Source organism: Natrix helvetica, assembly GCF_964273705.1.
Source record: "Natrix helvetica genome assembly, chromosome: 1".
NCBI classification, from domain to species: Eukaryota; Metazoa; Chordata; class Lepidosauria; order Squamata; family Natricidae; genus Natrix; species Natrix helvetica.
In genome coordinates this window covers 9,885,312-9,911,593 of record NC_138548.1, presented here as the reverse complement: position 1 = coordinate 9,911,593, position 26,282 = coordinate 9,885,312, and the positions used below count along the sequence as shown (strand labels likewise).

Below are 26,282 nucleotides of genomic sequence, written 5' to 3'. Positions count from 1 at the left end.
TCCATTTTCATTTGACTATAATTGTTTAAACGTCCTTCATCATAAAATATACCAAGATTTAATACATAACCACATACTGGCATTTCATTTACTATTTCTAAAATCCTCCAATAACACTGAATCCTTACGTCCTATTCTAGCTAAACATCCACAATATTTAATAACAAAATTTTCTAATCCTTCCACCCATTGCTTCTTGTTCTGCCCTCAGGTCCCTTGGAGAATAGCTTGACTTCCTCTTCTTTGTGGCAACCCCTGAGATAGTGGAAGACTGCTATCATGTCTCCCCTAGTCCTTCTGTCTATTAAGCTAAACATACCCGATTCCTGCAACCGCTCTTTATATATTTCGTCTATATTTCTATACATTTGATCTACTTCATTCTGGGGGGCCAAGATAGGCAGACGCAATGGCAAAGAAGGCCCTTCTCCTGGATCCAGAATGGTGTAATAATTCCCTAGTCCATGGGGCCCAAAGCATGCCTCCTTTGCCGGCATGGGTGGGGCGGGCAAGAATAACAGAGTTGAAAGGGACCTTGGAGGTCTTCTAGTCCAAACCCTTATACCCATGTTGCCGAACCTATGGCATGCGTACCCAAAGTGGCACATGAAGCCATGTTGCCTGGCAAGTGCAGCCTCACCCGTTCCTCTTCTGGGTTTCTGCTGCGCATGTGTGCAGCACTGCCGGAAACTGGAAGAGCTTCTGTTTCCCAGTGTGAGCCTGCGTGCCGGTCAGCTGATCATCATGCACGGATGTGCGCCGGTAACTAGGAGACATGCACGCCAGAAACCGGAAGTTCATTTTCCGGCGTGTGCATGCCTCCTGGTCAGCTCCTCTTCCCGGTTGCGGCCCAGACATGCTCCTTTTTCGGCACTCGGCGCCGAAAAGGTTCACCACCTACTGCCTTATACCATTTCAGACAAATGTTTGTCCCATCGCTTCTTCAAAACTTCCGGTGATGGAGCTGCCCAGAACGTCTGGTGGCCACCCGTTCCACTGATTAATGGTCCTCTGAAATCAAATGCGGAATGAATCGCTTACAATTGGTGAATGAATCGTTCTCGCATGTTCCAACGATTTCATTGACAGCTTCAAGAAGCTCCCAGCTTTTCCTAGAATGTGGCACACCGTGGTGGCCGCAGCCCTCCAAAATGACCTAATCTGGATGCGCAGTCATGTTCGTAATGAAATCAGCACCATGGCGGGCTCCGACAGAGCATTTGCTTTCATTAGGCGGTACGACGAGAGATGTTGTCTCAGCAAGGAGCTTCAAAGAGTCCTCGATTTACAACCACAATTGGACGGGGTTTTCCATTGCTTAAGCAAGGCCATTTTTAAGGCCGTTCACCCTGATTTTATGACCTTTGGGGCAGTGTCGTTAGGCAAATCCCTTCAGTTGTTATACGAACAATGCTGTCGTGAAACGAATCTTGCTCGCACCACTGAGTTTGCTTGCCAGAAGCTGGCTGAGAAAGTCAGAATAACAGATTGGAAGGAACCTTAGAGGTCTACTTAGTCCAACCCCCTGCTCAAGCAGAAGACCCCTATTCTAGGGGTGTCCAACTTGATTTCATTGAGGGCCTCATCAGGGTTGTGGGGCCTCGGGGGGCAGGGGTGAAATGCTACTAAAAAAAAGTTTTTTTAAAAAAAAAAAGTTCCGATGTTCGCATGTTGTACAGCCAAAAATGAGATGGGGGGGGGGGCAAACAGGGGTGTGAGGATCCGTTCCCTAAAGCCTGCTAGGCCAAAAACTGGGGGTGGGGGTGCTGAGAAAGAAAGAAGAAAGAAAGAAAGAAAGAAAGAAGGAAGGAAGGAAGGAAGGAAGGAAGGAAGGAAGGAAGGAAGGAAGGAAGAAGAGAGAGAGAGAGAAAGAAAGATGAGAGAAAGAAAGAGAAAGAAAGAGAAAGAAGGAAAGGAAGGGAGAGAGGGAAAAAGGAGAGGAACGAAGGACTACAAACCTGGCATTCGACGCAGCGTCAGAGGATAATCCAGGGCTGGAAAGGGCGTGGCTATTCGCATCCTCCCACACACAACCCTGCTCCAGCCAGCCGTTGTTAAAGTGAGTTTCTGTCTTTTGATCCCCCAGTTACATGACTGCATAGTCACATGACCCCACCAAGCCACGCCCAAGCCACGCCCACAGAACCAGTAGTAAAATATTTTAGATTTCACCACTGCTTGGGGGGGGGGGGCATGGCCGGGTGTGTGTGTGGCCAGCTCAACATCACTCATATCAGGGGCACCTGTGTTGGCCCGGGCAGGGCTAGGGGGATCCTCCTGCAGCCATCTCCAAGGAAAACTTAGCCAGGGAGGACTGCGCATGTCCCTCCGGAGCTCCATTTTCACTGGCAGGAGCACCACAGGTGATTCCTTTGACATTTCCAGGGCAGCCCCACGGGTCAGATCTAAGCACCCCATGGGCTGGATCTGGTTTGTGGGCCTTGAGTTTGAGACCCCTGCCCTATACCATTTTAAACCAATCATCAGGCCTGTAGCCATCTTTTCTTTTGGATCTTTGGCCTGCCACACTTTCTATTATTCTACTATGCCTTTTCTATGGTGGGAAAATGGGAAGGGGGGATTGTACGGAGTTAGATGCTATGTAGCCAAAACAAAATTCCTTTTGTTGTGGCCCAGCAGCGGCCGGCTGAACTGTTGGTGGATTTTTGACAGCTCAGACCATTATGGGACTTCTCTGGAGGATGAGGAAGACTCTGGAGGGTGTTTGGAGTCAGAGCATGAAGTAGAGAGGCCTGTTGGCCACCAGGTGGCATCTGAGTCAGGGAGCAGTGAGGAGGAACAGAGGGAGGTTGTCCCTGATGTGCGTATGCGTAGAATTGATAGGAGAAAGGAACAGCTGTGGAGACGACGTCATAGAAGGAAGTAAAGACAGCTGGCTAAGCGTGTGGCCCCTCCCAAAGAGTTTATAGGTGGAGCGACGGGAGGGGAATCTTTGCAGGAAACAACAGTCTATTTTACTAGCCGTTGAGAAAGCATTCCGTAAGTTTAATCTTGGTTTCTTGAAGATAGCTTTCTAGGCTCCTAGCCAAGGGGTGGTTTTATCTCTGTAATTAGTCATGGCAGACAGCCAAGCCTGTGTCTGCCTATTCGCATCCTCCCACACACATCCCTGCGGCCAATTCGCTCTCACAGGGAGGGGCTTCTCCTGGTGCCGTCCACTAGGCAATGCCAACGGGCGACACCAAGGAGTAGGGCCTTCTCTGTGATGGGCCCAACCCTCTGGAATGACCTCCCCCCCCGACATTAGAACCACCACTGACTTCCGCTCCTTCCGACAGAATTTGAAGACACACCTGTTCCGACTGGCTGGCCTGGCATAATTTTAACGTCTACCTCCTGGCAAACATATTTCTTACTGGTTTTTTAGGGGGATTGCTCTTTTAAACTTAATTTTATAGGATATTGGGGTTTTAAATGCTGTACATTTTAAATTATTTACTTAGCAGTACAGTTCTGTATATCTTTTTATACTCCTCTTATTTATGTATTTATCCACTTAATATTTTAATTGTTTAAATTTTATAGTCATTTATGATGTATTTTGATATGGACTGTACACCGCCCCGAGTCCCTTTCGGGAAAGGGGGCGGTCTATAAGCGCTAAGAAATAAAATAAATAATAAATAAATAATATTCATTGGAATCACGGGACAGAACACATTTCTAGAAAGCCAAGGTCATCCTTTGCCTCTGCACCTGACCGGAACTGGATGGGTGGAAGATGCCAGCATGGCAGTGGGAGATTGGACCATGCGATGGACTTGTGGAGGTGGGGGCAAGATCTTGAACTTTCAACTGGGTGGGAAAATGGGAAGCTTTCAGATTCGGCTTTTCCCAGATGTGCCAACACGGCTCTCTTAACAAATTGGAACTTTGAGCAATGCTTTGCCTGGGGACTCTGATTGACGTTTGGATGCTATTTGGAAACCTGACACAAACGGTTATCCAATCTCTTCTTAAAAGCCTCCAGTGTTGGAGCATCTGCAACATCTTGTGGCAAGCTGTTCCTCTGGTTAATTATTCTTACTGTCAGTGATCACATAACCTGGAACACGGCAACCAGCATACATATGTATAGGCCATTGTCAAGTGTCTGAATTCTGATCACAAGGGATTGTAGGGATGCCACAAGGGGTTGTAAATGCAAGCACCGGTTGCAAACCACTTTTTTCCATGCCTTTGTAACTTTGAAGAGTCACTAAATGAATGGTCATAGGTCGAGGGCTCCCTATAAGACTTTATGAAGACAAAGAAGATATATTCTGTCCTAGGAACCCTAGAGAAAGCTGGCTATTTTTTTTTTCTCCATGCTTGATTGTATTAGACGTTGTGTATATAATTGTCCTATTGCAGAGCTGGCAGTAGATTCGTACAGTGATGAGGTTGGGGAGGAACCTGGGCCAGTCCTGGAGTCTGGGGAAGGCTCTGATGAGGCTCGGTGTCGGGGGCAGAGAGGGGGCCAGGGCCGTATGCCAGTTATCAGCTGCCTTCGGAGTCAGACATCAGTGAGGCAGAAGAACAGCTGGAGCCTGTTCCCAGTGTGTGCATGCACAGAGTTGCCAGACGAAGGGAACAGCTAAAGAACAGGAGTCGACTTGGGAGTAAGGCCACAGATGGACGATGAATGGCCCCTCCCTTAGGGGATAAAAGAGGAGCGAAAGGGGAGGGGAGTTTGCAGGAGACAATTAGTTCGCTTAATTGCTTCCTGGCTCTCCGAGGTTCCTTGCCAAGTTTTGCAGATCTCCGCCTGGCAGCTCTCCAAGCCAGATAAGGTCTGTGACCGTAAATCCTCCCTTGAAAGACTTTGCTGGATGTGAATGAGCAGAATTCACAGTCAATTAATAAAAGAGGTTTTGGTCGGGACCAGGAGTCTGCTTCATGGCCTCGGGAAGCTGGATCAGAACCCCTATCTTAAAGCCGCCTGTAGGAGTAGGAGTGGCAGAACCAGGGGCAGAGTCAAACGAGGAACCAGCCTAGAATCCTTACGTAGCCACAAATGATTTAAATCCAATGGTGAATTCCATTGATTCTATCCAGCACCAAAATAGTGCTATTAGCTATGTAGATTTTTGTGTATTGGCACAGGAATCAGTTTAACTAGAATGTCAGGTGTGTTTTGTTCCTGAATCTGAAACGTCCTTAGGGAGTATAGTCCAGGTTTTTCTCCACCCCCTACAAAAAATGTCAACTTCATGATGTTCACAGGCACAAGTTCTAGAGATGTTTCTCACTTCACAACCTTGCAATTAATTTGCTTCTTTCTCCTTTTCCTTCTTCCTTCTCCTCCTTCTCCTTCTCCTTCTCCTCCTTCTTCTCATCCTCCTCCTTCTCCTCCTCCTTCTCCTCCTTCTCCTTCTTCTCCTCCTCCTTCTCCTCCTCCTCCTCCTTCTCCTCCTCCTTCTCCTCCTCCTCCTCCTCCTTCTTGTTCTTCTCCTCCTTCTCCTCCTTCTCCTTCTCTTCCTCCTCCTCCTTCTCCTCCTCCTTCTCCTCCTCCTCCTTCTCCTCCTTATCCTCCTTCTCCTCCTCCTTCTCCTCCTTCTCCTTCTCCTCCTTCTCCTCCTCCTCCTCCTCCTCCTTCTCGTTCTTCTCCTCCTTCTCCTTCACCTCCTCCTTCTCCTTCTCCTCCTTCTCCTTCTTATCCTTCTCCTCCTTCTCCTTCTCCTTCTCCTCCTCCTTCTCGTTCTTCTCCTCCTTCTCCTTCACCTCCTCCTTCTCCTCCTCCTCCTTCTCCTTCTTCTTCTCCTTCTCCCTGGAATGGTGGCTGGTGCTGAAGTTCCATCCCGAGGGCCAGCATTCTGGAGAAAACTAGGAAGCCCCACTGCTGATGAAGAGAGAGTGGTTGTCTTGATGTGGAAGGTAGGAGAAGACACCACGCTGTAGGAGAAGCATTGGCAGAAGCTGGGGGCGGAGTGAAAAGAGGCATCACCCTAGAACCATGATGGCAAACCTATGGCACAGGTGCCACACTGAGCCATATTAGCTGGCACGGTAGTCCTCAGCTTCCAGTTGGCCCGTTGGCGCTGTTTTTCACCCTCCCCAAGAAATCCTCCGGAGCCTGGGGAGGGTGAAAAATCCCCCACCGCATGGGGGAGGGGCACACTCATGCATGGGGGGGGTGTCATGCGTGCATGCATGAGGATCATGCGCATAAGTGGATCGGCATGTGTGCATGCACGATAGCAGACACAAACACAATTTTGACACACCTTAGAAAAAGGTTCGTCATCCCTGGCCTAGAATCCCTTATGTCGTCACAAGTGGACTAAGCCCGGCCCTCTGGGTTGCCCCCACTCACCCATACATCAGGGTTGGCGTAGAGAGTTTTTTTCAGTCTGTTACCCCAACAGTTCTATTTCAGGTTTTCAGCCAGTGGTGGGATCCTGCCGGTTTAACAACTGGTTCGGTGATCGCGTGCTGCGTTCTGCGCGCGTGCGCAGTTTTAACAAAACTTACCTTCCATGTTACTTCTGGGGAGTAACACAGCTGAGGCGCCGCAATCCACTGCCGCGCGAATCAGCTGAGAGGATATAGGTAAATAAAGCACAGGGGTGGGCAGGCGGGTCCAGCTGATTGTTGGGGTGAACCAGTTCGCTAACAGCTGGTTGTTTAGCTACTGGTTCACCCCAAACCAGTCAGAACCGTCTGAATCCCAACCCTGTTTTCAGCTAACCCCCAGCTGCAAGCTTAGCACAGTCATTGGCTCGCAACCAAGTAGATAAGCAAAAGCAAAATAAACTTACATCCAAACCAAAAACAGTCTTGGAAATAAAAATTTTGCCTGGGTAGGTTCCAAAAATAAACAGCCCAAATCCCCTCCTAGATCCGGGGCCTCCACTGAGGTTTGTCAACAACTTCAGTGGTCTGAATTTCGGGGCTTTCAAGGAGAAGCCGTGGGAATTGCCCAAGCCAGGAGTTCAGGGGGCCGTTTCCAGCGAAGCCAGCCACGAACAAGCTCCAGACTAACCTTCCAGACAATTGCCAATTACTGTATTTTTCAGAGTATAAGATGCACCTTTTTCCCCCCATAAAAGAGGGTGAAAATTGGTGTGCGTCTTATACACTGAAAGTAGCCCCACCCACCCACCGGCCCCCACCCTTTGGCCTCTGTCTCCCCGCAATTTACCTCCTTGCAGCAAACATGGAAAATGGGGCTTGCGGAGGCTGCAATAGGCTAAAGCAATCCCTGCAGCCTGAAACAGCTGATGATCGGGAGGCACTCTTAAACTGAAGGTGAAACTTGCTGTTTGCTCCAGGAGGCAAATTGCTGGGAGGCAGAAGCAGATTTTTTTTTCTTGTGCTAATCAGGCTGTTTGCTGCAAGGAGGTAAGTCAATAACTATAAATGCCTATAGAATGTTCAAATTATTAGACTTATTTTTTAAAGATTGCTTTATTATTATTCTAGACAGCTTAACAAAATGAAGATACTTTTTTAAAATAAATGCTTGATCTGAAGAGGCCCAGGGCTATTGTATCTTCTTTTAAATAGCAGAGAAATAACTATACTTCCAGAAAGCACATCCATTTTAACAGCATCTATACAAGTATAGTCTGAAATGTAACACTACAAACAGTGTATATTGTCTGTACTGTTTGCTGTTTGTGGCAAGGAGGCAAATTGCTGGGAGGCAGAAGCAGATTTTTTCCCCTTGTTTTCCTCCCCAAAAGCTAGGTGCGTCTTATACTTCGGAGTGTCTTATACTTTGAAAAATATGCTAGTCCACCCAACAGATAACTGGCTGCTCCAAACACAAACATAAATGCTCTCCGCAACTGAATTAAACTGAATTATTCCCAGCAGAAAAAGTTCCAGTTTATATTCTATTTGTTCCTCTATAATTTGTTGTATCCATTTCCAAATTTTAATCCAATACTTTTGAGTTTTTGAGGGCAGGTCCACCACATATGATAGAAAGTCCCTTACGTTTTTCTACACTTCCAACAAATCGGATTCATGTTCGGATACATTTTGGCCAATCTCATTGGTGGTAAATGCCAACGATAAAACGAAAGCAACTCTTAAGTAGCTTAGTATGTTTTTTTTTAATGTCGGCAATTTGTGGACTTCAACTCCCAGAGCTGTCTGGGGGGTTCTAGGAGTTGAAATCTCTCTCCCCCAAACACAGTATGAGGATAAACCTTGAAGAATCTGAAATATCTGGGGGGTTCTAGGAGTTGAAATCTCTCTCCCCCAAACACAGTATGAGGATAAACCTTGAAGAATCTGAAATATCAGCGAACACGTTTCCTGTTGTGTAGATTTCCTTAGTGGTGGGCTTTTGTGTAGTATGCAGGGCATTGCCTTTTCCATTCTTTATCCTGGCCTTCTTCTCTCCCTGTAAGCTGATCCCAGGCCTCGTCTTTTCATTTATCCTGCTAGCCCTTGAAGCCCAAGGAAGCCAACGGGGAGATTTTGGGGTACAGCCTCCACTCTCAGAGGAAAGGGAAGCTCACGGGACCCGAATGCATCACTCACCACCTGCAGTGTCGTCTGGTCCTTCCGGCCGGCGAAGAATTCACCTTTTATCTCACCGCCAAAAACCCAGTTGGCATCTCACCACCAACCAGGCTGGTGATTCCAGCCTTCCGTAACCCAGAAGGTAAGATTTTCAAGAGTCGTTATAAAGGGGGGGGGGGGAAGAAACTTGCTTAAATGTTTTGGCCCCTTTTTGTGGGTGGCAAAAATAGGAAAAGAAGTTTCCACAAACTACTGTATATTTTGGACTATAAGATGCACCGGACTATAAGACGCTCCTAGCTTTTGGGGAGGAAAACAAGAGAAAAAATCTCCCTCTGCCTCCCAATGATTTGCCTCCTTGCAACAAACAGCAAACAGGCTGGTCAGCTTCAGCACAGTCTGAGTTAGCACAAACAGCTGATTGGCGGTTGGAACTGTTCCAGGTTGTGGGTTTTGCTGCCTATTGCCCACTCCGTGCACCGCATTTTCAGCCTTGGTGCACAGCCGAAAATGGGATGCGCGGAAGCCAAAAATGGGGTGCACGGAGGCCAAAAATGGGGCATACGGAGACAGCGATAGGTGGCAGTGCTGATGATTCCCACAGCCTGGAACAGCTGATCATTGGTCTTCTGGGAGGCCAATCCAACTGCCAATCAGCTGCTCTTGCTAAATCAGGCTGTGCTGAAGCCGATAGGCTGTTTGCTGCAAGGAGGCAAATTGTGGGGGGGGGGGGGAAGTGTGTCTTATAGTCCCCAAAATACTGTATGTTTGGGGAGGAAGGGAAATTGTGTTGGTCCGTCTTGTTCTCTCCTTGATCAACATGAGAAGCATGGTTGTCCCAAAGGTGCTTTTTTTTTTTTTTCCCAAGAGGCAACTGGATTTTCTTGTTTTTCTTGGAAGACATTTCACACCTTGGCAACTTTAAGATGCATAGACATCGACATGCTGGCTGGGGAATTCTGGGAGTTGAAGTCCATGTACCTGAAAGTTCCCAAAGTTGAGAAACCCTAGAAATGGCCTCTCTTTTTTGTCTCCAGTCCCGCCTTCCCCTCTGCCCATCCTCGTGTCGTCGGCCGGAGAGCGCTCCCTCCACTTACAGTGGTCTCTTCCCAGCAACCCAAAGATGGACTACGTTCTGGAGTGGAACAAGCTGCCCGAGAAGGAAGGGGGAGACCCACACTGGCAGTATCAGCCGGAGAACATCAACCATACCATCATTACTGGTGAGTGTGGTTGATAATGGTGAGGGTGGTCAGTTGTGGGTTTATGTTTACTACCGGTTTCTGCGGGCGTGGCTTGGTGGGCGTGGCAGGGAAAGGATACTGCAAAATCCCCATTCCCTCTTGATCAGCTGGGACTCGGGAGGCAGAGAATAGATGGGGCGGGGCCAGCCAGAGGTGGTATTTGTTGGTTCTCAGAACAACTCAAAATTTCCGCTACCGGTTCTCCAGAACTAGTCAGAACCTGCTAAATACCACCTCTGTTGAGGATGGAGAGAATAGAGGCAGAAAATAACGTTATTAAAGCAATAAGGGGCATAGTGAGAGAAAAAGGGAGGGAGAGAGGGAAAGGGGAAGGAGGAGGAGGAAGAGGAAAGGGAGGGAAGAAGGGAAGGAGAGGGGAGGGAAGGGGAGGGGAGAGGAGAGGAGAAGAGGAAGAGAGGGGGAGATAGAGAAGAATGAGGGGAAGAAGAAGAGGGGGAGAAGGAGATAGGGAAGGTGGGAGGGAGGGAGGAGAGAAGGGAAGAAGGGAGGAGGGAAAGACAAAAGAAGGAGGGAGGGAGGGAAGAGAGAGAGGGAGGAAGGAAGGAGAAGGATGGGAGGGAGGGAGGGAGGAGAGAAGGAGGAAAGAAGGAGAGAGGAAAGAAGAGAAGGGAGGGAGGAAGGAGGAAAGAAGGAGAGAGGGAGGGAGGGAGGAGAAGGATGGGAGGGAGGGAGGAAGAAGAGAAGGGAGGGAGGAAGGGGAGAAGGAGGAAAGAAGGAGAGGGGGAGGAAGAAGAGAAGGGAGGGAGGGAGAAAGGAAGGAAGGAGAAAGAAGGAAAGAGGGAGGGAGGAGAAGGATGGGAGGGAGGGAGGAAGGCAAGAAGGAGGAAAGAAGGATGGGAGGGAGGAAGAAGAGAAAGGATGGAGGATGGGAGGAAGGAGGGAAGGAGGAAAGAAGGAGGGAGGGAGGGAGGGAATAAGAGGAAGTTCAAAGAGAAAAGGGTGATTGGAGGAATATCAGAAGGAAAGAATTGCCCCAAACCAAAACAGAAGAGAGAGAGAAAAGGAAGGTGAAAAAAAAAGAATAAGAGAGAAGGATGGGCTGGAAAAAATGAATAAAGCATGACCCTACAGGGATTTTGGCACTGTCAACTATTCACAAGGGCCCTTTGGTGAGGAAAAGCAGCTGCTTGGATGTTTTTGCTGCAGGGAGCGGATCTGAAGGTCGCGCTGACCTTCTTCCCCTCTCATGAAGAGGAAATACGAACGCCTATCCGGGCAGCTGCCTTGCCTGGCTTGCAAGACTGACGTAGTCCCCACCCATGAACTTCCATCAACCGCAGCGACAACAACCCTTAGGAGTTTGCACCGTCTTTCTGATGCCGCCAGGAAATTACTATTGATCCTCTACTCCACGGTGCATCCTCAGAGACGCTCTTCGGAATCACACCCACAAGGCCACCCTCCGTTGTGAAAATCAGCCTTGCCAGAACCGAGGAGACTCAATCGAAGGGAGATTTCCTGCAGGCACCAGGCAGAAACTTAGTCAGATTAACAGAGTTGGAAGGGACCTTGTAGGTCATCTAGTCCAACCCCCCCTCCCAAGCAGCTCTACATCATTTCTGACAGACGGCAGTCCAATCTCTTCTGGAAAGCTTCCAGTGATGAAACTTCCACAACTTCCGAAGGCAACTTCTGTTCCATGGGTTGATTTTTCTCACTGTCAGAAAATTCCTCCTTATCTCCAGGTTGAATCTTCCCTTGATCAGTTTCCATCCATTATTCCTTGTCTGTCCTTCGGGTGCTTTGAGAAATAGCTTGACCCCCTCCTCTCTGTGGCAGCCCCTCAAATATTGGAAGACTGCTATCCTGTCTCCCCTGGTCCTTCTCTTCACTAGACCAGCTATGGCCAGTTCCTGCAACCGTTCTTCATATGTTTTAACCTCCAGTCCCCTAATCGTCCCGGTTGATCTTCTCTGCACTCATAATAGGAATAGCATTTAGACATATACCACTCCAGAGTGCTTTAATAGAAAAACAAAATAACAGAGTTGGAAGAGACCTTGTGGGTCATCTAGTCCAACCCCACCTCCACCCCCCAAGCAGGAGCTCTACATAATTTCTGACAGACGGCAGTCCAGTCTCTTCTGGAAAGCTTCCAGTGATGAAACTTCCACAACTTCCGAAGGCAACTTCTGTTCCATGGGTTGACTGTTCTCACTGTCAGAAAATGTCTCCTTATCTCCAGGTTGAATCTTCCCTTGTTCAGTTTCCATCCATTATTCCTTGTCTGTCCTTCGGGTGCTTTGAGAAATAGCTTGACCCCCTCCTCTCTGTGGCAGCCCCTGAGATATTGGAAGACTGCTATCCTGTCTCCCCTGGTCCTTCTCTTGACTAGACTTGCCATGCCCAGTTCCTGCAACCATTCTTCATATGTCTTAGCCTCCAGTCCCCTAATCATTTTCACAATGAACTGCCAGATCAGAGCAAAACAGACAGGGATGGGGTGGGGGGATAGAAAAACCAAACCTCAGGGTCGCAAATGTTTCCGTAATCGCTCGCTTCTTCCTCCTCCTCCTATAGAAGCCATCGGGCCTGGGAATCTTTATGTCGTGAAGATCTTTGGACTCTTAGATGGACGTCTCAGGGCCTTTGGTTCTGCTCAGGCTTACTCCAAGCAAATCGGTAAGCGGAACATGTCACCTCCTGGGGTTGATATTCTGGGTTTGGAAGCTGGCTACTATTTACTAAGAAAGTGCACGGTGGCGCAGTGGTCAGAGTGCGGTACTGCAGGCTACTTCTGCTGCCTGCTGGCTGCCTGCAATTCGGCAGTCTCAAATCTCACCAGGCTCAAAGGTTGATTCAGCCTTCCATCCCTTCCGAGGTGGGTAAAATGAGGACCCAGATTGTTAGAGGCAATAGGTGGTTGCCACAAAGGGGTTGCCACAAAGAAGAGGGAGTCAAGCTATTCTCCAAGGCACCTGAGGACAGAACAAGAAGCAATGGGTGGAAACTAATCAAGGAGAGAAGCAACTTAGAACTGAGGAGAAACTTCCTGACAGTTAGAACAATTAATCAGTGGAACAGAAGTTGCCTCCAGAAGTTGTGAATGCCCCAACACTGGAAGTCTTTAAGAAGATGTTGGATAGCCATTTGTCTGAAACGGTAGAGGGTTTCCTGCCTAGGCAGGGGGTTGGACTAGAAGACCTCCAAGGTCCCTTCCAACTCTACTATTGTATTGCATTGTATTGTATTGATAAGGTGACTCTGTAAACCGCTTAGAGAGAGCTATAAAAGCACTATAAAGCGGTATATAAGTTCTAAGTGGGAAGATAGGGAGGGAGGGAGGGAGGGAGGGAGGGAGGGAGGAAGGAAGGAAGGAAGGAAGGAAGGAAGGAAGGAAGGAAGGAAGGAAGGAAGGAAGGAAGGAAGGAAGGAAGGACAGACCATGGTGGCACAGCAATGAGAATGCAGTATTGCAGGGTGACTCTGCCCACTGCCAGGAGTTTGATCTTGACCAACTCAAGGTTGACTCATCTTTCTGAGGTGGGTAAAATGAGAGCCCCAAATTGTTGAGGGCAAGAGGCTGACTCTCTAAAACCGCTTCAGGTGCCTTGGAGAATAGCTTGACTCCCTCTTCTTTGTGGCAACCCTTGAGATATTGGAAGACTGCTATCATGTCTCCCCTGGTCCTTCTTTTCATTAAACTAGACATACCCAGTTCCTGCAACCGTTCTTCGTATGTTTTAGTCTCCAGTCCCCTAATCCTCTTTGTTGCTCTTCTCTGGATGCAGTGGTATTTCCATTAAAAGACCAAAGTGGTTGGCATTCTATTCTGAACTTATGCGCTTCTGCCACTTTTGGTGGCAAGGCGTACTTGCCGATGTCTAGATCTCTCCTTTCTATGTTACAGCTCCACTTCGGGCCCCGGCTTTGTATCCCACTCAAGTCTGGAAATCTTGGGTGGAGTTGCAGTGGGAGAGGCTCCCTTTGGAAGAGCGAGGTGGCGAGATCCAGAACTACACCCTTTACTACAAAGAAGAGAAGAAAGATGACTATCGTAAGGAGAAACTTATGCGCCTCAGATTGAAGTAGAGGTTGCACTTAATTCTTTCAGAAACTTTTCCCTCCCTTTCTTTGTGTGTGTGTGTTTTTAAGGCAAATTTCTAGAATCAAGTGTGTCTCAATCTTGGCCTTCAACTCCCAGAATTCTTTGCACCCATCTTCAAGTTGCCAAATAGATCATTTGGAGGTGTTCTCCCCCAAAAGCACGAGCCAGAGTCCTGGTCCCGAGAAAACCCCTTTTATTAAATGAATGTGAATTCCTCTCCTTTATATTCAGCAGGGCCTGGTAAACAGTCTTTCAAAGGAATATTTATGACCACAGACCTTATCTATCTGGGAAAGCTGCCATGTAAATATTTTCCCAAATGTGGTGCTGTGCAAGGAAAGACTGGGCACAGAGTCTCTGAGATTCACGGACAGATCTTCACACTCCTGAAATGAATCTAACGACCGACCGAACGAACTAATTGTTTCCTGCAAAAGCCCCCTCCCCTTTCGCTCCTCTTTTATTTCCTTTGGGAGGGGCCAATCATCTCCCACTTGTGACTTTACTCCCAAGTCGACCCTGAGTTCTGAGCTGTTCTTTTCTTCTGGCAGCTCTGCGCATGCACACACTGGGAACAGGCTCCAGCTGTTCCTCTGCCTCACTGCTGTCTAACTCCGAAGGCACCTGATCACTGCCAGATGGCTTTGGTCCAGTCTCTGCCTCCAACGCAGAGCCCTCGTCCGAGCCTTCCCCAGCCTCCTGGACTGGCCCATGCTCCTGCCCAACCTCCTCATTGTCCGATTCTGCTGCCAGCTCCCCTGGTCACTGGCAGGCCACAATAGGAGGAGAGTTCCAGCTGTTGAATCTGGGATGGATGCTCATGAAGGGCTCAGAAATCAAACTGGGGGGCTCCTGTAATTTTATCCCTCTCGTTTTATTTCTTTCTTAAATGTATATGACGCCACGCTCGACTTAGCTCAGCGATGGCTAACCTTTTTTGGCTCGCGTGCCACAAGTGGGGGGAGTGCGGGGGGGTCGTGTGTGGGCGTGCCGCGCCCATAATGCAATGCGCAATCCCCCAGTGCGCATGCGCGCACAACGCCCCCCCCCCCATTTTTATATGTTTTTTTTGCCCTCCCCAGGCTCCAGAGGCTTTATAGGAGCCTGGGGAGGGTGAAAAGAGCCTCCCCCGCTCCCCCGGAGGCTTCAGGGACCGTCCGGAGGCTTCCCTGACGCCTTCGGAGCACTTAAAACCACCCTCCAAGCAAACTGGAAGTGACTTCCAGGTTGCTCGTTTTAAACGCTCCAAAGGCTTCAGGGACCGTCCGGAGGCTTCCCTGAAGCCTTCGGAATGCTTAAAACGACCCTCCGAGCAACCTGGAAGTCCCTGAAGCCTCCGGGGGAGCGGGGGAGGCTCTTTTCACCCTCCCCAGGCTCCTATAAAGCCTCTGGAGCCTGGGGAAGGCGAAAAATAGCTTTTAAAAAGGTGAACTCAGCTGGCCAGCATGCGCATGCGCGCTGGCCAGCTGACAGGGCAGCGACTTGCGTGCCCTGACAAATGGCTCTGCGTGCCACTTGTGGCACGCGTGCCATAGGTTCGCCATCACTGACTTAGCTAAACCACGAACATGATGGGAAAGAGGTAAGGGGCAGAACGTGGAAGGCAATGCACAACCATATACCGTGTCTCCCTGAAAATAAGACCTAGCCCCCAAAATAAGGCCTAGCCTGATTTTACCGTGTGCACCTAATATAAGCCCTACCTCAAAAATAAGCACTAGTGAAGGGGGGCAGGCATGGCCAGCATAGGAGGCGGTGAATCAACCAGATTTGGATGCGCTGCACAGGCAACGGGAAAGCTGAGGCTCAGTGGGCCGGAGAGGACGGGCAGCTGAGAGAGGATGGTCTTTGTGTCTCTCGGGTTTCCCACAACCTGCCTTCCACCCCGCACCTCTGCCTCCATCTGCTGCCAGTGCCACAAAGATGAGCCTCCCGCAGCGGGCTGCGTAGCCCCAGAGTACGCCGACCAAGGGACCGGCGAGCTGCAGCTGCTGCTGGATACCATCGGTCCCTGGGCACTTGCCGCCTCTTGTGCGCATGCCGGGTGGGTGGGTCACCCAGTCACAGAGGTGGGTTCCTACTGGTTGGGATCGGTTCGGCTGAGTAGGTAGTAACGCGGCCACCCAGGTGCCCCCAAACTGGTTCTATCGGCGATGCGATAGGCACCGCCATCATGTTTTTTTTTGTTTCTGCACATGCGCAGAAGCCATTTTTCACTACTGCGCATTTGCATGTGCAGCTGAAGCGCGTTTGCGCCCGAAGGGCATCCGTGAGCGAACCGACAAGAAAAGAATCCGGAACCATTCAGGCTGATCACCCTGAAAATGGATTTTCCCCCTAAAATAAGCCCTAGTGCAGTGATGGCGAGCCTTTTTCACCTTGGGTGCCAAAAGCACACCTGTGCATTATTGTGCGCGCTCGCATGCCCACCCCCATGATTTAATGTCTTCCTGTGCCCTGCGCATGGCCACGTGACAACCTTCCCCCCCTTGCTGCCATGCGCATGCACTCACAACTTTCTTGGAGCTGAGAGAGGGCAAAAAATGGCCCAACACGCAAACCAGAAGTTCAGGAACGGACTTCCGAATTGCCCGTTGGGCTGTTTTTCTCCCTCTGGAGCCTTCAGTAGTCTTCTCCGGGGCCTTTGGGAGGCTTCCCCAGAGCCTTCGGGAGCCTTCCCTGAAGCCTCCGGAGGCCGAAAAACATCCCAACACACAAACCAGAAATCCATTCCCGAACTTTGCGTGTTGGGCGTTTTTTTGCCCTCCAGAGGCATCAGAGAGGGTGAAAAAGAACCAAAAAGTGACAGTTGCAATATCCCAGAGTCATGTGATCTCCTTTTTGCGACTTTCTGACACGCCAAATCAATCGGGGGGGGGGAGCCAGATTTTACTTTGAAATTGCTGTTCCTAGCTTAACTGCTGCAGTGATTCACTCAACAACCGTGGCCGAAAAGCTTGTCAAGTGGGCTGAAACTTCCAGAGTATCTGTGTCTCTTAGCAGCAGAAATGTTGGGCTCTGTTCTGGTCGTACGTCGAGGACTGTCTGTGTTTAAAGACCTGAAGAGATTGCAGTGCCAAAGTCAAGGGCGTCTTTGCGACTGTGGGTCTGGCCTCTCCCTGCTTCTTCTCTTCCAGGGGCTGTGGTGCTCGACAGCTCGGTTCATCGCTACGTCATCAACGCCTTGGCACCCGGCTCAACCGTCAGGGTCTACATGGTGACGGCCAATGAAGGGGGCAGCACCAGAGGATCCATGCTGTCCATCCGCACCAAGAACTACGGTGAGGATTGTTTGCTGCCGTCTGGATAAGCCATGGTTCAAGGCAGCTCAGAGTGGGTGGGAGGCCATGAGGGGATCCTATATGTCAGGGGTCACCCATCCCTGGACCGTGGATCACTACCGGACCGCGGCCCATTCAGAACTGGGCTGTGGAAGCAGGGGGAGGCAGGTCCACATACGCACTTAGCGGGGGAGCACACACTGCTCCATTTTTGCGAGTGGTGGGCACACATACTTGGTACGTAATATGATCTGGAGCAGGGGTCGCCAACCTTTCAGACCTCAGGGACCTCTACATTCATCATTTTAACTCCTGCAGACCACCAATACGAATTTTTTAAAAAAGATAAATAGTACTTAGTGCAATGTAAAAAATGCAAATGATTTTTCTGCGGACGACCAAAAGTTTCTCATGGACCATTAATGGTCCGCAGACCACCGGTTGGTGACCGCTGATCTGGAGTACATTTTTATAATGTGTCATTGTCTGCAAGCCCATAGAGTTATATATATATGACATGGGCAGCTATATAAATCAGACAGACAGACAGACAGACAGACAGACAGACAGACAGACAGACATAGATTGATGATAGATAGGTATGGAAAGGTAGATGTATGGATAGACAGGCAGGATGGATGACAGATTAGATTCGATGGGATTAGATTAGATTAGATTAGATTAGATTAGATTAGATTAGATTAGATTAGATTAGATTAGATTAGATTAGATTAGATTAGATTAGATTAGATTGTAGGTAGGTAGGTAGATATAGGCAGGCAGGCAAGCATAGATTACAGACAGATAAATGATAGGTGAGTGGGTGGGTGGGTGGAGAGAGAGAGATAGGCAGGCAGGCAGTTATAGATGACAGATAGATAAGAGAGATGGATGGATGGATAGATGGATGGATGCAGAGAAAGGCAAGCAGGCAGATATAGATGATAGATAGATAGATAGATAGATAGATAGATAGATAGATAGATAGATAGATAGATAGATAGATAGATAGATAGAGATAGAGAGATAGAGAGATAGATGGGTGGGTGGGTGGGTGGGTGGGTGGGTGGGTGGGTGGGTGGATGGATGGATGGATGGATGGATGGATGGATGGATGGATGGATAGATGGATGGATGGATGGATGGATAGACGGAGAGATAGGCAGTCAGTCAGTTATAGATGACAGATATATTAGATAAGATAGACAGACAGACAGACAAGATAGATAGATAGATAGATAGATAGATAGATAGATAGATAGATAGATAGATAGATAGATAGATAGATAGATAGATGATAGATAGATAGATAGAGACAGACAGACAGACAGACAGACAGACAGACAGACAGACAGACAGACAGACAGACAGACAGACAGACAGACAGACAGATGACAGAGAGACTGATGAATTCTGGGAGTTGGAGTCCATATATCTTAAAGTTGCCAAGATTGGGAAACACTGCACAAAATGGCAATCTAAGAATGAACCAGAATCATTTTTTTCTGGCCACTCTGCAATCTTCCAGCTTGGTGACATTCACACAAAACGTTTTACCCCAAGCCAGATACACAAACCTGAATTGTCAAACATCCAACGTCTGCAACCCAATGACGGCTTAACAGTGGGCCTGTTCACACAGCCTGCTGAGACCAGAATCCAACCATCTCCTATTTTACCCTGGTTTGAGTGTGTTGTGTAAATGAAAACCTATATCTTTTTTTTTTAATGGGGGTTGTTGAAATGCTCTTTTGCCTAAACCTTCTTTTCTCTTTTAATCCAGACTACGGGGAAGTTGAAATCCTGATCTCAGTTTTTTGCATAGGGTTCATCATTCTCCTTGCGGGAACTCTGGTCTGCGTTTCCAGACATCGATTGTATGTCAATAAGTACAGTGTTTTCACTTTATCGTTGTCATTCCCTCTGCCTCCCTGCCCGCCCATCCATATCTATCTATCTATCTATCTATCTATCTATCTATCTATCTATCTATCTATCTATCTATCTATCTGTCTGTCCGTTTGTCTGTCTGTCTATCTGTCTGTCTATCTGTCTATCTGTTTATCTATCTATCTATCATCTATCTATCTATCTATCTATCTATCTATCTATCTATCTATCTATCTATCTATCTATCTCTATCTATCTCTTTCTCTCTCATCTGTCTGTTTGCCTGCCTCTTTCTCTGTCTGTCTGTCCATCTGCCTGTCCGTCCATCCATCCATCCATCCATTTCTATCATCTCTCTCTCATCTATCTGTCTGTCTGCCTGCCTCTGTCTGCATGTATGTCTGCCCACCTATCTGCCTGCCTGCCTGTCTGTCTGTCTATGTCATGTCTATCTCTCTCATGTAGCCATCATCTACCATCTGATATCATATATCATTTTTCTATTATCTATCATGCATCTGTTTATCACTTGTATATCTATCTTCTATATCATCTACCTACCTACCTACCTACCTACCTACCTACCTATCTTCCTTCCTACCTACCTACCTACCTACCTACCTACCTACCTACCTATCTACCTATCTATCTCTCTGTCTTTATCTATAATCTCTATATCATCATCTATCCACCAAGTAGATCTTTAACAGGAGAAAGGGAGGAGTCAGGGGTGGGGCTTATTGGGCTATGAGATGGGGTCTGTGTCTTTGTGGATGGAGCTACCAAAGGAAACTTCTATAGTGTGCTAGAATTCATATGTGTAGATTCTGCATTGGGTTTCTTTTTAGGATGCAGGAATTGGGAACCGGCACAAATGTTTAACAAAAATATATTAGGACAAAATGCACTTGCAACCTATATATGTACCTTTTAAAAAATTGGGGTGATATTTCAAGCCCCCTTCCTTTAGAGCAGAAAACTTAACATCCCGAGGATAAGATAGACAACGATTTCAGCTCTCTTTAAGATTAGAGTGAAGGATTGGGAATGATTTAAATCTGTGTACAAAGCCTATTGACTCATTTGTGTTTCTTAATAGTTTCAAAAATAGTACAAAATCATTATTTGGGAGGGGGGAGTTGGATAAAAGCTGAAAATCTAGGCAACGGGGTTAAAAGGCCAACATGACCTCAGAAAATGGGAAGAGAAGAAAAACAAAAGGAAGAGAAAATTGGCCCCGAAAACCATTATAAACTGTTAATGAATTTCTGCAGGAGATCTTGGACACCCCAGCAAGCACAAGGAAACGATTTTAAAATAGGAACAGATTATAAAAAAGACATTTTCTTTATAAATCTTATCAGCCGTTCATGTTTCTGTTAGCTAAATCAAAGGATGTGCTGATGGGAAGCATACAGCTGGTCCTCGACTTAGGACTGCAATTGAGCCCAAAATTCTACTCAAGTCTTAACTCCAATTTTCCTCACCCACCTGGGGAAGATGAGAGTGGCAAGTGCTTTGGAGAATAGTTTGACTCCCTCTTCTTTGTGGCAACCCCTGAGATATTGGAAGACTGCTATCATGTCTCCCCTAGTCCTTCTTTCTCTTAAGCTAGACATACCCAGTTCCTGCAACCGTTCTTCATACGTTTTAGTCTCCAGTTCCCTAATCATTTTTGTTGCTCTTCTCTGCACTCTTTTTAGAGTCTCCACATCTTTTTTACATCGTGGCGACCAGAACTGAATGCAAATATTCCAAGTGTGGCCTTACCAAGGCATTATAAAGTGGTATTAACACTTCACGTGATCTTGATTCCATCCCTCTGTTGATGCAGCCTAGAACTGTGTTGGCTTTTATTTTTAATAAGCATGCTAAACACACAGAGAAAAGACTTTAATTGTAAATGTGGACCCAATTAGGATGCAATGCGTCATCAATGCTTATATTGGAAGGAATTAAAAATCTATATATAGCCCTCAATTTATTACCATTATTGAGCCATCATGTGACCCAGCGGTGGGATTCAAAATTTTTTACTACCAGTTCTGTGGGTATGGCTTATTATTATTATTATTATTATTATTATTATTATTATTATTATTATTATTATTATTATTATTATTATTATTATTTCTTCGCACTTCTAGACCGCCCCCTCTCCCAAAAGGGACTCGGGGCGGTGTACACTCCACACAACAAATACATCATCCACAGTAAAATTCATTAAATAGATAAACAGATAAATAAGTGAATAAATATAAATATGGAGGAGGTTAAACGAATTAAAAGAACTGTACAGCAAGAATATAAATATAACTTTAAAACCCTAAAATCAATTAAATTTAAAACAATACCCTTAAAATACCAGTTAGAAGTATATTTCCAGGAGGTAACAGTTATAACAATTATAATTATGCCAGGCCAGCTAATCGGAACAGGTGAGTCTTCAATTTTTGTCGGAAGGAGCGGAAGTCCGTGGTGGTTCTAATGTCGGGGGGGAGGTCATTCCAGAGGGTTGGGCCCATCACAGAGAAGGCCCTATTCCTTGGCGCCACCCGCTGGCATTGCCTAGTGGACGGCACCTGGAGAAGCCCCTCCCTGTGAGAGCGAATTGGCCGCAGGGATGTATGTGGGAGGATGCGATCCCGCAAGTAACTAGGTCCTGTGCCATGGAGCGCTTTAAAGATGGTGATCAGAACCTTGAAACGCACCCGAAAAACCACAGGCAGCCAGTGCAGCTCGCGCAGGAGTGGTGTTACGTGGGAGTATCTGGTACTCCCCATGACTACCCGCGCGGCCGCGTTCTGGACTAGCTGCAGTCTCCAGGCGCGTCCCAAGGGAAGCCCCATGTAGAGAGCATTACAGTAGTCTAGGCGAGACGTCACCAGTGAGTGACTGTGCGTAGGGCATCCCGGTCCAGTAGGGGGCGCAATTGGCGCACCAGGCGAACCTGGTGGAATGCCCCCCTTGCCACGGCTGCCACATGGTCATCCATTGACAGCCGGGCATCTAGGAGGACGCCCAAATTGCGCGCCCGTTCCACAGGGGGCAATTGCTCGTCCCCTATGGCCAGTGATGGGGTCAGCTGGCTGAACCGAGGTGCCGGTAGCCACAGCCACTCAGTCTTGGAAGGGTTGAGTTTGAGTCTGTTGTCCCCCATCCAGACCCCGACGGCTTCCAAACACCGGGACATCACTTCGACAGCCTCGTTGGGGTGGCTTGGGGTTGAGATGTACAGCTGGGTATCATCAGCGTACAGATGATATTCAACCCCAAAACCACGGATGATCTCGCCCAGCGGCTTCACATATGCATTGAACAGAAGGGGCGAGAGAACCGACCCCTGCGGCACCCCACAAGAGATTGGCCTCAGGGTCGATCTCTGCCCCCCTGTCAACACATATTGCATCCTGCCGGAGAGGTAAGAGCCGAACCACCGTAAAACGGTGCCTCCGACTCCCATCCCCTCCAGCCGGCGCAATAGGATACCATGGTCGATGGTATCAAAAGCCGCTGAGCGGTCTAATAGGACCAGGATAGAGGAACAACCTCTATCTCTGGCCCTCCAGAGATCATCAACCAACGCGACCAAAGCTGTCTCTGTGCTGTGACCGGGTCGGAAGCCGGACTGGCGTGGGTCTAGATAGTCGGATTCATCGAGGTGACGTGGAAATTGCTGCGCCACCACATTCTCAACAACCTTCGCCAGGAAGGGAAGGTTGGAGACTGGACAATAATTAGCTAGCTCCATTGGGTCAAGTGAAGGCCTCTTGAGTAAGGGCCTCACCACCGCCTCTTTCAAGGCAGTTGGTAAGGATCCCTCACCCAATGAGGCGTTCACCAGGCCCAGAAGCCAGCCTCGTGTCACCTCCCAGGATGCCAGTACCAGCCAGGAGGGACACGGGTCCATTGAACATGTGGTGGGTCGCAGCCGTCCATGCAACCTGTCTAAGTCCTCGGGGGCAACAGAGTCAAACTCCTCCCAGAGTGGACTCACAAGACTCGCTGTTGACGGCCCGTCCAGTCCACTGGAGGAGGCCCATCCGCTTCGGATCTGAGCGACTTTGTTCTGTAGATATTCCCCAAACTCCTCTGCTCTTCCCTGTAAGGGTGCCCCCCGCATCTCTTGCGACAAGAGGGAGCGGGTCACCCTAAACAAGGTGGCAGGGCGGTTATCCGCAGATGCAATGAGAGTGGCACAATGTCTGCGTTTGGCCGCTCTCAATGCCACAAGGTAGGTCCGTAAATAGGCTCTTACCTGTGCTCGGTCAGACTCGGAGCGTGAGGACCTCCACCTGCTCTCTAGACGTCTCCTATGGCGCTTCATCACCCTCAACTCCTCGGTATACCAGGGAGCCCGGGTGGGTCGCTGCCGTAGGAGAGGTCGCAAAGGCTCAACCTGGTCCAAGGCCCCAGCCGTCACCCTATTCCAGGCAGCCACTAGGTCCTCCGACCGAGCGCGGGTCAGGGCTACAGGTAGTGGCCCAAGCTCCGTCTGGAACCTATCCGGTTCCATCAGGTGCTTGGGGCGGTACCAGCTTGGACAAACTGGCTCTGCCTCCTCGCGGTGGGGGGTAGCGCCAGGGAAGTCTAGCCGGAGACATGAGTGATCTGACCATGACAGGGGAATAATATCTAAATCCCCTATTCCCAGATCACTCGTCCACTGCTCAGATACAAAAACAAGGTCCAGTGTGTGGCCACCTTCGTGTGTGGGGCCCTGAATTAGTTGGGTCAGGCCCATGGCTGTCATGGAAGCCATAAACTCCCGAGCCACCTCGGATGCTGCTCCCGCTGACAGCAGGTTGAAATCCCCCATAACCGAAAGTTTGGGGATCTCCACCGCCGTCTCCGAGATCAGCTCGAGGAGCTCGGGCAGGGCTGCTGACGTATAGCGAGGAGCCAAGTATACAATCAGCAGACCCCACTGCCTCCCTGGGCCCCATCTCACACCTAGTGACTCACACCCGGGTATCTGAGGAACAGTGAACTCCCTCGGCTCTAGACAGTCCCGTATAACTACCGCCACCCCTCCACCCTTACCCAGGGCCCGAGGCTGATGGAATGCACGGAAACCCGGTGGGCACATTTCCATGAGGGGTAAACCACCCTCGTGACCCAACCAGGTCTCCGTTGTTCCTGCAAGGTCCAGCTCCCCCTCAGAGATCAACTCATTAATGAGGGGGGCCTTGTTGGTCACGGACCTTGCATTGCAAAGCATCAGCCGCAGGCCCTGTCTCTGTAGTTCCCGACCACCTAGGTTGCGGGGGTTGGTACAAACGACCGGGCGTAGCCAGCAGCCACGGTCTCCCAACCGACCTTGTGATCTTCTCTTGTCCTCGCATCCCCCCCTCCCCGCGACCGTTGTGATAAAACAACCCTCTACTGGAATAACTTGTTCCCTCTCCCCCCCACCACCCCGCTCACTTCCCTCCTGGACTCACCTGTTCGTCTGGCACTGGCTTCCCTCCCGGCCTGGTTATCCCCCCCCTTCCCAGAACCCCCTAAAAGCAATATAAAACATTTGGATAAAACGACCCTCAGCTAAGTTACTGTAAAATCCCCTTTTCCTGCTGATCAGCTGGGACTCGGGAGGCAGAGAAGAGATGGGGGCGGGACCACTCAGAAGTGGTATTTACCGGTTCTCCAAACAACTCAAAATTTCCGCTACCGGTTCTCCAGAACTGGTCTGAACCTGCTGAATACCACCTCTGATGTGACCACGCCTGATTTTATGACCTTTTGTGAGTCAGTCATTAAGCGAACGTGACAGTCACAAAGCAAATTAACAAGCCCCTTGTTTGCTAGGGGGCGTTTTTGGGCAGAAACTCAAAGTAAACACCTCTTTCCAGCAAATATTGTAAATTGCAGTCACGTGACTGGGATGCTGCAAACCGCTGTAAATGCAAATTGGTCGTTAAGCACCCAAAATCCAATCACATGACTGTGAGGTTGGGGGGGGGAGATATAACCAAATAGCCCTTTTAAGGTCTATGATCACTTTGAACCGTTGCTAAGCAAGCGGTCGTAGGTCCAGGACTACCTGTAGAAGAAAGACTAAGGCATTGATACACTGCTGTATCCTGGTTTCTCAAAATTATCATCTTGATTCTTTTGAAATTCATCTTGTTTCCCTTTTCAAATGGATAATGAAGAGCTTCTTGCTGTTTTTACAAAACGCAAAAGGATTGCTGAGTTCTTCTTATTTACAGGTTGTGGTTTTCCCTGTTTAATTTTCAGACTTCGGAAGTACCTATGGCCACAGATTCCAGATCCAAGAAAAAGCAATTTGGCTACTTGGATACCACAGAACATGTGCCTGGTAAGTGAGCCTCAGGGGAAGGGGCAGCTGGTGTTTTCACCAGGAAAAAAGACAACCTGGAATGCAATTTTAAGATGGGTAGACTTCAATTCCGAGAATGTCTCAGGCATCATTTGTGGACTTTAACTCCCAGAATGCCTCAGCTGGTATTTGTGGACTTTAACTCCCAGAATTCCTCAGCTGGCATTTGTGGACTTTACCCCCCAGAATGGCTCAGCTGGCATTTGTGGACTTCAACTCCCAGAATTCCTCAGCTGGCATTTGTGGACTTCAACCCCCAGAATGCCTCAGCTGGCATTTGTGGACTTCAACTGTCAAAATGCCTGAGCTGGTATTTATGGACTTCAACCCCCAGAATGCCTCAACTGGCATTTGTGGACTTTAACTCCCAGAATTCCTTAACTGGCATTTGTGGACTTCAACCCCCAGAATGCCGCAGCTGGCATTTGTGGACTTCAACCCCCAGAATGCCTCAGCCAGCGTGTTTTTCTGCCTCCCCAGTAGCCCCTGTTCTACAGCTACTGGGCATGCTCAGTTTTCTCTTGTTGTTTTAAGAAATTCCATCACATTAAGATCTTGGCCTGAGCTTGCCAACATTTATCCAGAGATGGATGGTGTCAGTTTGGCTGCATGACCCCAAAACCATCACCTCTCTTAACAACCAGAGACAATATGGATCAGGCCCATCCATCAGGTGGAAAATTATAGGTAGTCCTTGACTGACAACCATTCATTTAGTGACCGTCTGAAGTTATAGTGCCATTGGAAAAAGGACGTGTGATCATTTTTCACACTTCCAACTCGTGTACCATTGTCATGGTTACATACATACACACATACATACACACACACACACACACACACACACACACACACACACACACACACACACACACACACACACACACACACACACACACACACACACACACACACACACACACACACACACACATATATATATATATATATATATATATATATATATATATATATAT

General features: G+C 48.5%; 1 protein-coding gene across 2 annotated transcripts in view; it reads left to right on the top strand.

Annotated features, from left to right (window-relative positions):
* The window catches only part of LOC309394889 (granulocyte colony-stimulating factor receptor-like), a 64,349-nt gene that overhangs the window by 28,976 nt on the left and 9,091 nt on the right, over positions 1-26,282 (top strand). For both annotated transcript variants that reach the window (XM_081958560.1, XM_081958559.1), the window contains exons 8-15: positions 5,795-5,877; positions 8,401-8,620; positions 9,516-9,701; positions 12,264-12,365; positions 13,594-13,740; positions 16,929-17,072; positions 18,856-18,949; positions 25,203-25,284. In XM_081958560.1, coding sequence (XP_081814686.1) covers positions 5,795-5,877; positions 8,401-8,620; positions 9,516-9,701; positions 12,264-12,365; positions 13,594-13,740; positions 16,929-17,072; positions 18,856-18,949; positions 25,203-25,284 — 1,058 coding nt within the window. The remainder of the gene's footprint in view (positions 1-5,794; positions 5,878-8,400; positions 8,621-9,515; positions 9,702-12,263; positions 12,366-13,593; positions 13,741-16,928; positions 17,073-18,855; positions 18,950-25,202; positions 25,285-26,282) is intronic.